The sequence below is a fragment of the Macrobrachium nipponense genome, chromosome 6, assembly GCF_015104395.2.
Source record: "Macrobrachium nipponense isolate FS-2020 chromosome 6, ASM1510439v2, whole genome shotgun sequence".
NCBI lineage: Eukaryota > Metazoa > Arthropoda > Malacostraca > Decapoda > Palaemonidae > Macrobrachium > Macrobrachium nipponense.
This window is the reverse complement of record NC_061108.1, coordinates 117171988-117188040: the sequence shown is the minus strand read 5'-3', so window position 1 is coordinate 117188040 and position 16053 is coordinate 117171988. Positions and strand designations below refer to the sequence as shown.

General features: G+C 38.6%; 1 protein-coding gene across 3 annotated transcripts in view; it reads right to left on the bottom strand.

The window, feature by feature from the left end:
* Window positions 1–908: 908 nt before the first annotated feature.
* LOC135216031 (uncharacterized) overlaps window positions 909–16053 on the bottom strand; it is a 922226-nt gene continuing 907081 nt past the window's right edge. For all 3 annotated transcript variants that reach the window (XM_064250970.1, XM_064250973.1, XM_064250971.1), the window contains 2 exons: window positions 14491–14683; window positions 909–2635 (listed from right to left, as the gene is read on the bottom strand). In XM_064250970.1, coding sequence (XP_064107040.1) covers window positions 2452–2635; window positions 14491–14683 — 377 coding nt within the window. In that variant the 3' untranslated portion in view covers window positions 909–2451. The remainder of the gene's footprint in view (window positions 2636–14490; window positions 14684–16053) is intronic.

The window sequence follows — 16053 nt, the reverse complement described above, 5'->3', positions numbered from 1 at the left end:
AGGGGTTCGAGAGGAATTAAAATTGTAGCCTCTTTCTAAACACTATGCCTCACTTGCCAGAAGAGCGCCTCAGTGGCGTGATCGGTATGGTCTTGACCTGTCACCTTGGTGGCCGCGAGTTCGATTCTCGGGCATTCCATTGAGGTGTCGGAGATGTGTATTTCTGGTGATAAAAGTTCACTCTCGACGTGGGTCGGAAGTCCCGTAAAAACAAACAACAAATTTGCCAAGCGGAATCATCTCTCCCAAATGGTAAGATATGTGTATTTTATTGCGTTAAGTTTTGTGATATAAGTATTTGATAAAGACCATGTGCTGTCGTTCTCAAGATGATATGATACTCCGTTTTCTCTCTTTGAAGGGCTTCAGGAGAAACCTACCTTGTACATTTAGTATTCCATACGGTATGCAGTTAGTTATTCAGACCTCTTAAACAGCATTACTAACTCCCCACTGCTGTAACAAAGAAACAGGTGCAGGTGAGAAATATTTTGTATATGGTTTGAGGGAATATAAAATTTGACATTCAATAGACAATGGAGTAAGGGATAACCATCAAACCGATAAAGGGGTAAGATTCTATGTTTAGGCTATTTAAAAACAGATTGTTTGCTCTGCTTTACTTTCTTTCATGTCTCTCTCCCTTACTTTATTTTATGAAGTATACTTGACCAGCATGTTACTTTTTAAGTGAAACTAGTTAGTAAAACCATTTGTGCATTGAAGTAACCTTTATCAATTTGTCATTTGCATTTTGACAAGAAGCTTTCGACAAAAACATTGCCTTTTGGAATTTTTCACTGTTGACCTAGTTTATTAAGTAATAAAGTAACAAACAAAACTAATAAAGTAACAAACACAGATGCTAAAAACCTTGGAATTGTGTTGGGTTTTGAATGAAAGGCCGATTTTCTTCAGTCACATTTATTCAGATGACGCTTATTTATATCATGGAAACAGGGCAACACAAAGAACAAATCCAAATGTTGAGTCACATCACACCATGGAAGATAGTTTGTCATCATTTTTGACACCACCACGCAATCACATATCCACACTCACATAGAAATAGTTAAGCTATAGAATTATGTACAGCAAGCATATGGTTTTAAGAGGGAAAATTTTGACCTATAATGAACCAAAAAGATGGATTGTTTAATTGAACATAGCTTTCTACAACCTAAATACCGTCTACAGTCATTTATGGAAATGGCCCGAAAAAAAGGAGATAGTACTTCACACACATCATTGTTCAGGCATCTTAAAAATTACTAACTACTATAGCCTTAGCATGTACTCATCCATATATAGACCGGAATTTCAAGATTACTCATTGGTCTAAAAAAAAAATATTTTTTAATATGTATTTATGCTTTTTTACAATTGTTAAAAAAAATTTTCAACCCTTGACCATTTACTTATGGGTCCTGGATAATTTTTCAATCCGAAATTTTTTTTTTCACACGTATGCCGGGGCATATACTACAGTTGCCCTTATAAAAATATTAATTTTACTATACGTAATTATAGATATGCAGAACAAATTTAATATTTAGTACAAGAAAAAATTACCTGAACGAAAAATGTGAAATAATAAAACAATAATCAATGACAGAACCTGAGAGGGCCAGTTTTATTTAAGAGAGATAAAGAAGGAACGAGCAAGCGCTACCTTGCCTAGAAAGGAGGACATTTGCCTCCAATCAGGATAAATATACATTAGAACAACTATACCTGTGGTTTTCTTGTACGTAAAGAGTGGAATCTAATTACTTCTGATATCAGTCATTACATAGGATATGTTCTTACAATAACCTGTAATTATGATTTGAATTCTTTTTATACTTTTAGTATGTATATTGTAATTTATCTTAAGAAAACCTTTTGGCTTATTTGCTTTTGTACGTGCATGTGTATTAGCATATTATATATTTTATGTTGTAACATAATGGAAAGTTGTTAGTTTTCAGATTAGGTTAGTTACGGGCTAAATGCTTTTTTCTAAAATATAACTTAGATAAAAGGTTACTTTAATCTTTACAAAAGAGAAATTTGTTAAAGAAAAGAATATTTATAGTGTTTATCTTTGGACTTCGAGTAGTACAAGGATATGTAACATGTCTTAAGGATATTCCTTTTTTGTTATGTTAAAAGCAAATGTATACAGCCTTACGTCCATTATGAATGTTTGTTTCTAATATATTCCTAAACCTATAATAAACCTTACCTACTTATATCTAGATATATCTCTATGTGAGACAACTCTTAGTTTTTATAGAAACGACACGACCTTCATACACAGACTTTCACATTTTATACATCTTAAATATAGGTATATATTATGCAAGATTTTTTTTCAAAAAGCAGCATGTTTTTAATTACAGAAAAATCAAATTAATCATGCGAAACGGGAGACTAAAAGGAACGACCACTGGTGATACCCAGTTTCCCCTAAGGGGAATTGCTACAGGTGTACACTGTGCGATAAAATTTCTGGGTGACTGTCTGATACACCTGTCTGACAGATGTGCAACTCTTCCATCCCCAGGCTCCGCAGTGAGTCTGGACTCTTTGGGGAACCACTTTCTTGTAGCTTCTGGTGTAGGCCACTTGCTTGGGTACGTACTTGCACTTCCTTTGAGGGGAAAAGAAATAAGGACTCATTAATCAATAGCTTCAATAGCTTATAAGATATTCTATGATATGAGACATTAACTTTTGCATGTCGTCGACGCATACCATCTTTGTGTCTATACATTATTGTGGAGATTTTAGGTTTCGGTGCATTAGCATTAATTGATAATTTAAGTTTTGTCAGTGTTTAAGGTAGCACATTGTACTCGTGAATGTCAGCTGGGTTCATGATGATAATGGTGTTTATTTTTGCTGGTTAACATTTGGTAGTGCTCCAGTCGGGTCCATTGTAATCCAATAGTACATAGAACTATATATTTACTGATGATTCAGCAGTAGATCATCTCGGTACCAAAACTAAAAGTTCTTGATTAGTAAAACTAGTGAGATAAATATGAGAATCGACAGGAGGGATTACAAAAATAGTGAATATGATAATCACTGTGATCACAGAAAGGCAAAAAGAGGGGGGCACAACAAAAGTTTTTCTACAGCTTTAAAGATGCTCAGCAAAGATTGTAACTTCATGACTTAAATTCACCGAATTTTGATGATTACATGAAGTATGTTTGTATTGATTAAATTTTTGTTGGAAGAAGGCACTAGTTAAGATTCTTCAAGCTCTAATTATTGTTACTGGTCAAGGTTGGGTGCTTAAAGTTTCTTAAAACTATCTGCATGTTTTTAGCCCCAGCTATTGGGTGTGTCTGCTGTGTATGTACAACATCCACTTACAGTAGTACCTCGTACTTCGAACTTAATCCGTTCCAGAAGACTGTTCGAAGTACGATTTGTTCGAAAAATGAAACAAATATTCCCATAAGAAATAAAAAGAATCAGGATAATTCGTTTCAGCCAACCCAAAATGTCCCCATTTTCACAGTTTTTCTATTATTAGTAATGTGTTTAAAAGTTAAATCATGAGTGTGAAGTAATGAAACTACGTTATATGAAGTGAAATTTTCTAAATTTAATTTTTTCTGTGTACGGTTTACGAACTGTCTGGTCAAAATGGCGCCGGCCGGCTAGGGGAGGGAGGGAGGAGAGACGGGAACCCTTTTGAGCAAACCGAATTGATTGGAGTATGCAAAGGTTGGTATAAAAATATATTTTATTCGCATTAGGTACAAAGATAATTAAAGGAATCGATTGTGTGTCCGATTGTGTCAGAGAGAGAGAGAGAGAGAGAGAGAGAGAGAGAGAGAGAGAGAGAGAGAGAGTAATCAGCGTGTTTACACTTGGTTCTTAACCCTTAAACGCCGACTGGACGTATTTTACGTCGACATTTTTTGTCTCTCGGGTGCCGACTGGACGTATTTTACGTCGACATACGTCGACATACAAAAGTTTTTTTAAAAATTCGCGGAAAAATACTTTTAGGCCTACCAGCCGAAAACTCTTGAATCACGCGCCTTGGGGGATGCTGGGAGTTCACGGATCAAGGTGTTGTTTTGTTTACAATCGTTACGCAGGCGCGCAAGCGCGAATTTCTTTCTTGCCGCACTAAAAAGTATCTGTGACACATCTCTGAAATTATTTCGTCACTTTGACATAATTTTTGTACCATTTTAAATTAGCCGTTACATAGAGTATTATATATGAAAATGTGCGCATTTTTATGTAGAATACAACCAAAAAAATACTCATGATTGTAGATTTTATCAGTTTTAAGATATTTTCATATAAATAACGATAAGTGCCAAAATTTCAACCTTCGGTCAACTTTGACTCTACCGAAATGGTCGAAAAACGCAATTGTAAGCTAAAACTCTTATATTTTAGTAATATTCAATCATTTAACTTAATTTTGCAACTAATTGGAAGTCTCTAGCACAATATTTCGATTTATGGTGAATTTATGAAAAAACTTTTTCCTTACGTCCGCGCGGTAACTCTTCCGAAAATAATCATACATGCGATTGTGGTAATGTTTGCACCATTTTAAATTAGCCGTTACATAAAGTTTTATATATGAAAATGTGCGCAATTTCATGCACAATACAACTAAAAACAACCCATGGTTGTAGCTTTTATCAATTTTGAAATATTTTCATATAAAAATGATAAGTGACAAATTTTCAACCTTCGGTCAATTTTGACTCTACCGAAATGGTCGAAAAACGCAATTGTAAGCTAAAACGCCTATATTCTAGTAATATTCAAGCATTTACCTTCATTTTGCAACAAATTGGAAGTCTCTAGCACAATATTTCGATTTATGGTGAATTTATGAAAAAAATAACATTTTCTTTACGTCCGCGCGGTAACTCTTCCGAAAAAATCATACGTGCGATTGTGGTAATGTTTGCACCATTTTAAATTAGCCGTTACATAACGTTTTATATATGAAAATGTGCGCAATTTCATGTATAATACAACAATAAATAGTTGAAGGTTGTAGCTATTCTCATTTTCGAAATATTTGCATATAAATCACGATAAATAGAAAAAAAACCACGTTCGGTCAAATTTGACTCTACCGAAATGGTCGAAAAACGCATTTGTAAGATAAAACTCTTACAGTCTAGTAATATTCAGTCATTTATCTTCATCGTGAAACAAATTCGAAGTCTCTAGCACAATATTTAAATTTATGGTGAATTTAAAAAAAAAACTTTCCTTATCTCCGCGCGCGGATTCTCCGCCACAAATCTCCGAAATGCGTAAGTCCCATTCTCGGAATATTTGCTCCGTTTCATATTAGGCATTTCATAGAGTTTTATATATGAAAATGTGCGCAATTTCATGTAGAATAAAACGAAAAATATTTGAAAGTTGTAGCTTTTCTTATTTCCGAAATAATTGCATATAAAAAAATATATATATAAAAAATTCGACATTCGGTCAACTTTAGCTCGTCAGATATGGTCGAAAACTGCATTTGTAAGCTAATATTCTTACAGTATAGTAATATTCAATCATTTTTCTTCATTCTGAAACATATTGGAAGTCTCTAGGACAATATTTAGATTTATGGTGAATTTTTGAAAAAAATATGTGTTTACGTAAGCTCGTTACGAATTCATGCATTATTTTGTGATAATATTTTCTCTGTGTTGCTTTTATCGTTTTACAATGTGTTATATATCAAAATTATCGCAATTTAGTGCACATTACAACGAAAAAAAAAGTAACTTGTTACCTTCAACCGTTTTGCGCACAGTGCGATTTGAATACAATTATATATGAAATTTCGTTTTTGCGCTATCATATATCGCATTATTTATATATGATAATGATAATTTTTTTCATTTCTGATGGTTGCATACTAAAATTCAAGCAATGACAAAAAAAGGAGCCATAAAAGAACTCTTAATCTTGAAAACTAAGCGCGCTGTGATTTTTTGAAAAAAATATTTTTTCCGCATACGCGCTCACTCTCAAACCCCTCCGGCATACGGGAGTCATTTTTTTATTTACCGCTCCGGCGTTTAAGGGTTAAGTGCACGAAATAAATTAATTATGCCACATTACATCAACTTACTGTTGGCAAACGACAGACTTTTAAAACAAACATGAGGATTTTACAAACAAATAAGTAATAAGTCAAGAATGCAAGAAAAGGATAGAGAATTAGAATAACTTTTCACAAGGAAGCCGCTTAAACAAACGGTCGAAGACACGCAGAAGCTGAAAGCGGAGCGGTGCCAGTTTGTTTATTACAGAGGTGAGCTACTTTTACAGTAAAAAAATATCGTAAAAAGCAATTATCACTAGATTGGTAATTTACCGTAACAAAAATAAAAGTGATTTGGGCAGATAGTGTAAGTGAAATAAATGAGCAAATAATCATCCCAGATCAGCTAATAAGTCAATGGAAAGCAGAGCCTCCAGTAAGTAGTTATCCACACCCATGGAGACTTCAATGCTGCTTCCAGTAAGTAGTTATCTACATCCTTGGAGACTTCAGTGCTGCCTCCAGTAAGTAGTTATCTATATCCCTGGAGACTTCAGTGCTGTTTCCAGTAAGTAGTTATCTACATCCCTGGAGATTTCAATGCTGCCTCCAGTAAGTAGTTATCTACAGCCCAGGAGACTCCAATGCTTCTTCCAGTTAGTAGTTATCTACAATCCAGGAGACTCCAGTGCTGCCTCCAGTAAGTAGTTATCTACATCCCTGGAGACTTCAACGCTGCCTCCAGGAAGAAGTTACGTGTTCCTGGAGACTTCAATGCTGCTTTCAGTAAATAGTTATCTACATCCCGGGTGACTCCAATGCTGCTTCCGTTAGTAGTTATCTGTGTTCCTGGAGACTTCAATGCTGCCTCCAGTAAGTAGTTATCTACATCCCTGGAGACTCCAATGCTGCTTCCAGTAAGTAGTTATCTGTGTTCCTGGAGACTCCAATGCTACTTACAGTAAGTAGTTATCTGTGTTCCTGGAGACTTCAATACTCCCTCCAGGAAGTAATTATCCATATTCCTGGAGACTTCAATGCTGTCTCCAGTAAGTAGTTATCTGTGTTCCTGGAGACTCCAATACTGCTTCTAATAAGTAGTTATCTACATCCCTGGAGACTCCAATGCTGCTTCTAGTAAGTAGTTATCTGTGTTTTTGTTGACTTCAAGCTGCCCCCAGTAAGTAGTTATCTACATCCCTGGAGACTCCAATGCTGTTCTAGTTAAGTAGTTATCTGTGCCTTTGGTGGACTTCCAAGCGCCCCCAGTAAGTAGTTATCTACATCCCTGGAGACTCCAATGCTGCCTCCAGTAAATAGGCATCTATATTCCTGGAGACTCCAATACTGCTTCCAGTAAGTAGTTATCTGTGTTCCTCAAGACTTCAATGCTGCCTCCAGTAAGTAGTTATCTGTGTTCCTGGAGACTTCAATGCTGCCTCCAGTAAGTAGTTATCTAAATCCCTGGAGACTCCAATAATGCCTCCAGTAAATAGTTATCTATATTCCTGGAGACTCCAATGCTGCTTCCAGTAAGTAGTTATCTGTGTTCCTGGAGACTTCAATGCTGCCTCCAGTAAGTAGTTATCTACATCCCTGGAGACTCCAATGCTGCCTCCAGTAAGTATTTATCTGTGTTCCTGAAGTTGGACAGTTCAAAAGATGCAAGGAACTACCTATTTAAGCCACCATATTGCCTTCGGCTGCCAAGGAATATTGCCTCTGAAAATTTTCAGATGTGTTGGTTTCTAAAGAAGACCAAGTCAGTCAGCGCCCCTCAAGCCCGTGGTTGGTTCAGTCATGAGGATTCATCTCAAGGATGGTGCTGTGCCCTTCACCATTCACACCCCATGACAGGTTCCTCTCGCCTTTGGGGACCAGGTCATAGAAGACCTTGACTCTATGGTATCCCAGGGAATAATCAAGCCTGCTGGAGATGACCCTTCAGAGTGGCATCACCCTCTCATCTTCGTCGCCAAGAACATCACAGGTTTACACATCGGTATCGACCCCTCCAAGCTGAATAGCCAAGTTTCCCGCCCAGCCCATCCCCTTCACCAGTATTTGTAGCGTGGACCTGAAGGCTTGGTTTTTCAGGACAGCTGATGCCCTCTGTGGGTACTGGCAAATGGAACTTGCTGAAGAGGACCAGCATTTGACTACCTTTATTAATCTATGTGGTCGGTTCAAACACTGCAGAGGAGCGATGGGCTTCGCAGCTACCGGAGATGCAGTCCATCTGCGAGGCGATATGGCCCTTCAAGGAGTCAAGAACTGTGTGAAGCTCATCAATGACATCCTTCTCCATGAGGAGGCTTACCAGTCGCACCTTTCCCACATTCAAGAGATGCTCACCAGGTGCCACAAGTTTGGGATTACCTTCAACAAAGACAAGTTTGTAGTTGCTGCACCTACTGTCAACTTTTTCAGATACATGCTCTCAAAAGAGGGCATTTCGACTGATCAAGAAAGTTGGTGCCATCAAGGATTTCCCGACTCCGGCTAACCTGACCAACCTCAGATCATTTATGGGCTTAGTCAACCAATTGACAGAGTTAACCCCTGCCATTTTTGCTAGCCCAGCCTCTACGCCCTTTGATGAGCCCCAAGAGAACATTTGTTTGGACACCTGCAGCCTCTACGCCTTCTGATGAGCCCCAAGAGAACATTTGTTTGGACCCCTGATCATGATGTGGCCTTTTGATGTGTCAAGTTAGCACTCCTCTGTCCACCTGTTCCCGCTGCCTTCGACCCAGATCTGCCTGTTGTCCTCCAGACAGATGCCCCACGCCTTAATAGCATTGGATTTACCCTTCTGTAGGACCATGGTAGTGGACACCTGCTTTTAGTTCAGTGCGGCTCTCGATTCCTTACCGACGCAGAGACACAGTATGCCACTACTGAGCTCGAGATGCTGGCTGTGGTCTTGGCAATGTCAAAATGTAGGCTGTGTCTCGCCGGCCTACAGAATTTTACTCTGATGATGTGATGGATCACCGCCCTCTCATACCATCCTGAATCATTACTCGTTGGACGCCATCAAGAATCCTCGCCTCCAGCATCTGAAGGAGAAAATTTTGCCCTATTTCTTCACAGCTGTGTGGCGTGCTGGCAAGTCTCTGAACATTCCTGATGCTTTGTCTTGAGCCCCAGTTAGCCCCCTGCACCAGAGGATGAAATCTCAGGTGCCCCTTCTGCCACCCACCTCCTATCAGTCATGGCTGTGTACACTGCCACCTTTTCAGGAAAGTCTCCAGTGCAAGATGCCAACAGGACTATCCATGATCTACAAGACGCAGCAAGAGCAGACCCTGTCTACACTCACCTACTCGACTGTGCACCTCAGGATTCCCCTCCAACAGATATGATCTGCATAACTCTTCAATTTCAATTCAAATTGTTTATTGACAAAAATACATCAAATGGAATGCATAAGCATTCTTATGTATCCCCTTCCAAGTAAGACAAATAACAATTTACCATATAAGCTACTTATTCCAAAACAACTTGGGAAACTTTTGAGTTATCATTTCATTTACATTGTTATTCACAATGCATAACTCCTTACTCCCATACTGAAAGATATGGGACGAGCTCTACACTGATGGTGACCTCGTTTTGTATAAGCAAGAATTTAAGTTCCTGCTAACCCCCACTGCCACACGTTATCCCACCTACATGACAGTCATAGGGGCGTAGAATCTACTAAGCGCCAGGCAAGACAGGCTGTCTTCTGGCCTGGTATCATCTCGGACGTTGTCAACACACTTGGAGCTTGTGAGTCATGTCAGGTATTGCAGCCAACCCAGCAGCAGGAACTATTAATGAATGACGATAACCCCACGTGGAACTTTGAGTCTATTCAGTTTTGGCAGATTTCTTCACAGTCACAGGAAAAGCCTTCCTCGTCATAGTTGATCAACTCTCAGGATGGCCTGTTGTCCCATGCAAAGGTGATACTATTGCTTCTAATACAATCAGGATTTCCTGCCACTACTTCTGGGAAGTTGGTGTACCTCTCTGCCTCAGGACTGATGGAAGACCACAGTTCACCAGAAGCAAGTTCTGGGATTTCATAGAGCAATGAGGAGTCCGACATGTAGTGACCTCATATTCCCAATTTCACAGGAAACTACCCTGCCAAGACCCTGTATAGCCGACCTCTTTGGTCATGCATCCCTGTACACCCAGAGTCCTTTTCAAAGGAGTGGCAGGTCAAGACCAAGGACTGTGCTGAGCAGGTTAAGACCCGGTATGATCAGCATACCCGCCCCCTACCCTGGTTAACTATTGGACAACATGTACGGATCCAAGACCTGACATCTCACTGCTGGGACAAGGTCGGGGTAGTCATGAGTTTTGGCAGGTCGAGGGATTATGAAATTCATATTTCTCTGGTAGTCATGTCTGGTGGCGAAACAGTCCTTTCCTTCGCCCAGTGCCATTCCCTAGTGTTGACCCAGCAGTCATTAGTTGATATTTCCCATGTCGAGAGAAAGAGGGCATTCGAGAGCGTATTACGAACGTGAGGGGGAGGGAGGTGTAGGTAAATGGAGAAACATTCCGTAAGATATATGAACCTTTATGCATATGTATTGCATTCTTTAACTTTCATGTCTATTTATATACCTCCCTAAGTATTTAATGTACATCATTTCCATATGTATAATGTACGATATGTGATGACCAAATCTTGTCCGTCTGTCAGTAATGTTTCGCCAGTATGGCACTGCTCTGTATTCCTTGCTTGCACATAATTTGCACCTCTGTAATTTTGTTTACTTCACTTAGGCATTAGGAACCTATTTTTGATATCCCGGTATTTCCTTCATCCCCAACCTTTAGTGATAAGGGTAACACATCAGACACACACAACAGGGTTAAATGTACAAACGCTACCTAAGATTTGAACTGAAACATGCAAACGTAAGTTTGAAAGGATTAACGGTGCAAATGTTACTTAGGTGCCAAAAGTCAATATAATGACAGTTTCGGTACTATACAGTATTTCTTATTTTCACATTCAAGAGATTTCAACAAACTGATTCTCTCCCACTCCTCCAGCTAGACGACAAGTCAATGCCAATGCCATAATCCATACCACCAACACAGGAAACAACCTCATACGCTTGTGCTGAGACACTCCTCAGTGGCTAGATAAGCCACTAATTTACCAGCCTTCATCTCAGATCAACTGCCCTTGCCAAAATAATGAGGGCAAAAATCCACTACACCTCCCATGATTGGCTGGCATAACAGGATGAGGGAGCCCAATGCTGATGCTGCAGAGGGCATAATTATGTCCTCTGTTTCCAAAGGAAATATATTCTCGCCATAAATCTGTCATGAAGGTCTGCAATTATCAATGATTTTGGGATCTTGGTGTTGGGCATCAGTGGGCTTGTGGTTTACCCCCAACTAGATTTGATTTTTTAATAGAATGCATCTGCCCTTAGACTCCCTGCTGCACATACACTTGAATCAGACATTAACCAAGTAGAACAAATACTGTAGGTTTGTCAAGGGCACTTCATAGGCGTGTCAGGTTACTTCCAACATAAGCATTGATTTTGGTATTGATAATGACTTGCTGTTTTTCTTTTACGAGGGTGAGATCAGTATCAATATTAGTCTAGCATAAACGGTCATAAAGAGTACAATGAACTGTTTTATTAAATTAAATACTGACACTGACCTCAAAGACCCAAAAGAAGAACAGCCAAATTGACATAAATCGCAAAATTAATACTAATGTTTGAAGCAACCCCTTAAGCTTGTGCCAAGGCACTCCTCAACTGCTAAAAAATCCACTTTGGATACATGCAATGATAGACCTATAATGAAGGACCAGCTTTCCTCCCTGACATAGATTGCCTGCCCAAATTAATATGTAAAAAATCCTCTGCACCTCTAAAGAGTGGCTGACATTATGGAGTGAGGGTAGTCAGTGTAGAGGTAGTAATATGGTTTTGGGGTCTTGGAGTAGAGCATCAGTTTACTTATATTTTATCCCCAACTAGAGCCAAAGCCATTGAAGAAAGAACCCACTACATCCTCAAAGCCACACTTATTGCCATATGCAGTAGTCTGGACTGAAAGTCGCAGCTACCTTGGTCCCCTTCAGCCTTCATACATTATCAAAGAAAGAAATCAATTCATCTCCTGGTGAAATGGCATTGGGCAAAAATACTCTCGTGTTCCAAGCAGGTTCTTCTGCCTCAATGTCCAACTTGAAGAACTCCGAAGAGACTGCAGTGTTGTTGCAAGGTACTGTCCATGTCTGCAAGGGCACAAAGTAGTAGTAGTCTCCAAGTAGCCTCCATTAACAGTCCCATACATTGCCCTCAAGTATGAGAAAAAGAAATTCGACCTTGAACACCATGGGCAAGAGGAGTAGGTCTCCACTGGCAGACTTAAAACCTGCTTGTTTGGAAGCTGATGAAGATCTGTCATCCTATCCAAGTTTGAAAGTCAGAACTTGTCCTATCCACAAAAACTAGATCTGTAACAACAATTATTTCTTGTAAATAACAACCTAGGGATTTACAGCATTCTGAAGGCCATTCTCTTAGGAAGGATGTGGAATGGTTGCATATGTTTTACCTTAAAATGTGAAGGTGATATACATCTAGTAAATTTTCTTGTAACTCTACTCTACAGCAACTTATAGTACCTTATCAGCACCTTGAAAGGCACCAAAGCAGTAAGACTGGAATGGCTACTTATTATGCATACTTACCTCTGGAATATATATATAGTAGTACATTCAAACTAAATTATACGTTAGTATATTCACAGAAAAATGCTTATACTAATAGTATAATATTGCCTTTTTTTTGTCTTTTAAAGTAGGAGCCCTGTACAGCTGTCAAAATCTGGTTTAGCTGCCTGCTTCCATTGCCAATCACGTATAATGACTGCAGTCACATGCATAAATGTACGTCACTGTAGATAGCCTACCTGTCACCAGTTTTCAATCTGCATGCCCAGTCAGCTACCTCTCACAGTTTTCGGCCACATGCCAAGTCTAAACAAGTCAATTTCTGGGAATAAAATTCATCTTACACCAGACTCTGTTTCTCTCCCCTATACCCCAACAGACATCTACTACCAAAAGCATTTGTTATGCGGGACATTGGTTAAATTCACCACAGTTAATGCCAAATCATACATTAATTAAAGTAGTTAAAATTGATATAAAGTTGTCTGAATATACATATATGGGGCTACAGAGACGCTACCATACTCTAACATGTTAAAATGTGAATACACTTAAATTTTACACCAAAAAGCTTACTGACTTGCATAGCAAGGTTTTTTTTATCATTATTATTATATAGAAACAGGTGCTCTTATGTGGAAATGAAGGACATATTGTGAAAAAGGTTACCACAAGAGTTGCTAATATGCAGCAGGCAAAACACCTCGGAACAGCAAGAACCAAATATAAAAGGTTATTTACTATTATCACCGTAGGTTACACACACGAAGTTAAAAAAAATTAACTATGCAAAGTCGTAAGTAACAGTTTGTCAGGTTGACCCTAAACTCTGGATTTTTAGACTACTGGAATTGTAAGAAGACCTAGCAGATGACATCGAGAGGTATGATTTTCTCAATATTCTCTTGTGCTACGTTTCCTATCTACATTTTTTCCACTGGCGGCCTGTTACAGGTCATATGATTTGAATGATGAAACCAGCTCATAAACTACATAGGGAATAAAAATGTGAGATTTGTTTCTACTGTTACAGAATTACACCATCGAATAATTTATAACGCAGACCTACTGGGTTAAACAAAACCTAGCAACTTTGCAAGTCAAGAAAGTTTCACATCACCAGTAACAAGTCAACGATGTAACAGTTGGTAGACAGCTGAGTTTTCACATAGGACATACATATATAAAACGATCCTTCTCATTGTACACAAACCTATCAAATATTAATTTAAAAGAAAGGTTATCCTCGTTATGTCAACAGACTTGCAAAATTTGTTCAGTCCCAGAATATGAGCTGACCACGTTACAGAATTTTAATTTTCAATTTTAACCACGTAATAATGATGGCGTTTTATAGCCAATGTTATATTGGCTGAAAAGTAATGAAAGGGGATACTCAAGACTCACCCGTGACGACGGTAATAAAATATTTGATGTTGGTGAGTACTGGCACTGAAGTGTTAATCATATTAACTACCGAATGGAGGTTATGTCTCTTACAATAGTCGCAAGTGCATGGTAAAAAGCAAAAGGCAAAAACTGCATATGAAGAAGCATTTACTCCGTGATAGAGATTAGATTACTTTCTTGAAGACGAAGGTATAATACAATGTGCATGTAACAATAGTTTCTGCTATCTTAATGGTATGATGTAGTAATTTTGGTTGGAGTAGGATTAAGATGCAGGCTGAAGATACACATCAATAAACAGCCACATGAGAGAGAGAGAGAGACTTACTTGACAGTACACCAGAGTCCTGAGTACCCCTCGGGACAGGAGCAGACCCCAGGGCTGACGCAAGTGCCGCCATTACTGCAAGGCGGGTCACATACAGGTATTGAACAAGTGGGTCCCGTGTAACCAATTCCACATCGGCATCGCTCCACACCTATGCACACACCTCCAACACCGCATCCATGAGAACAAAGGACTGAAAGAGAAATAAACAATTTAATTTAAAGTTACTTACAGTCTTTGCAAAGCAAAAAATCATCGACATATTACCTTCATGAAGTTGAATATACAAACGAATTTTCTCTATGAAGGCATTTTGGCAGCGTGTTTAATTCAGGTCCGTTAACTCGTCGGAATTCAATGCGAACTTTGTCTCGCTTACAACACTCCTATGGTCTAATTGAACTCAACAAATGGTTACATGAGCACAACAGTGCAATATATTGTCATAAGAAAGCGAGTTATTAATCTTCTTAACTAGAGAATCTGCTTTCATTCACTTTTCCCAGTTTACCAATATGAATGTCTGAAACGTGCTAAGAATAGTTCCGCATGTCTTCAAAACACCGTGATATATATGTTGATTCTCAATTTGTAATATGTGTACCTAGTACCTTACTTTGTAAGTGAATAATTATAAGAAAGCTTCATTACTGATACCCACTCGTTAATGGGCATATATGGAACAAAATAGTTTATGAAATTTAGGCCAAAGGCCAAGAACTGGGTACTATGAGGCCATTCAAGGTTGAAAGGGAAATTGAGAGCATAAAGGTGTTGTAACAGGAGGAAAACCTCGAAGTAGTTGCGCTATGAAACAATTGTTAGGAGAGGGCGGAAAGTAAGATGGAAGAAAGAGAATATGAACAGAAGTACAGTAAAAAGAAATGGAAGTTGCAGCCGGGGGCCGAGGGGACGCTGCAAAGAACTGTAAGTAATGCCTGCAGTGCACCACGTGACATTGACTGAAGGCACTACCCCTTACGGCTTAAATGTGTCGTATGAACCCATAAAATGTAGTTTTACTATGCACATGCGGATACATTTACACGAGAATGCTTTGGACTGTTAAAATACCACAACAATCAGGCAATTTCCGATAACATTGCAAGGGATATGAAAAATGACATAAATTTGTTTACATACATGTGCCTATGCTCCTGGAATTACCGAGATATATATTTGGCCAAGAAAACATTTAACATATTCAAATATACTTTCTCCTATCTTTTAAGTTTTCAATAACTTCAATGTAGTAAATTTTTTTTCATATCGCAAAGGTTTCTTGTAAGCAGGCCCTGTTTTCGTTGATGGCGCTATACGAAAAATGAAGTGGACATCTGAATGAAAAAGTTCTTGCGTAAAACCATTTTTATCTAAGGCAAGAGAACTTTCTTGTAATTATTTTTGATTAAAAAATACCCGGAATGTAAGAAGAATTGGATGAGGAAAAAAAGAAAAAGCTTCTTCCTAAAGAAACAACTTCGGAATCCCAAATGTGATACCTCACCAGACATTGGTAAGCACTTTTTCAGGCGTATTAAACTTGGTTGTAAAAGTGCTCAT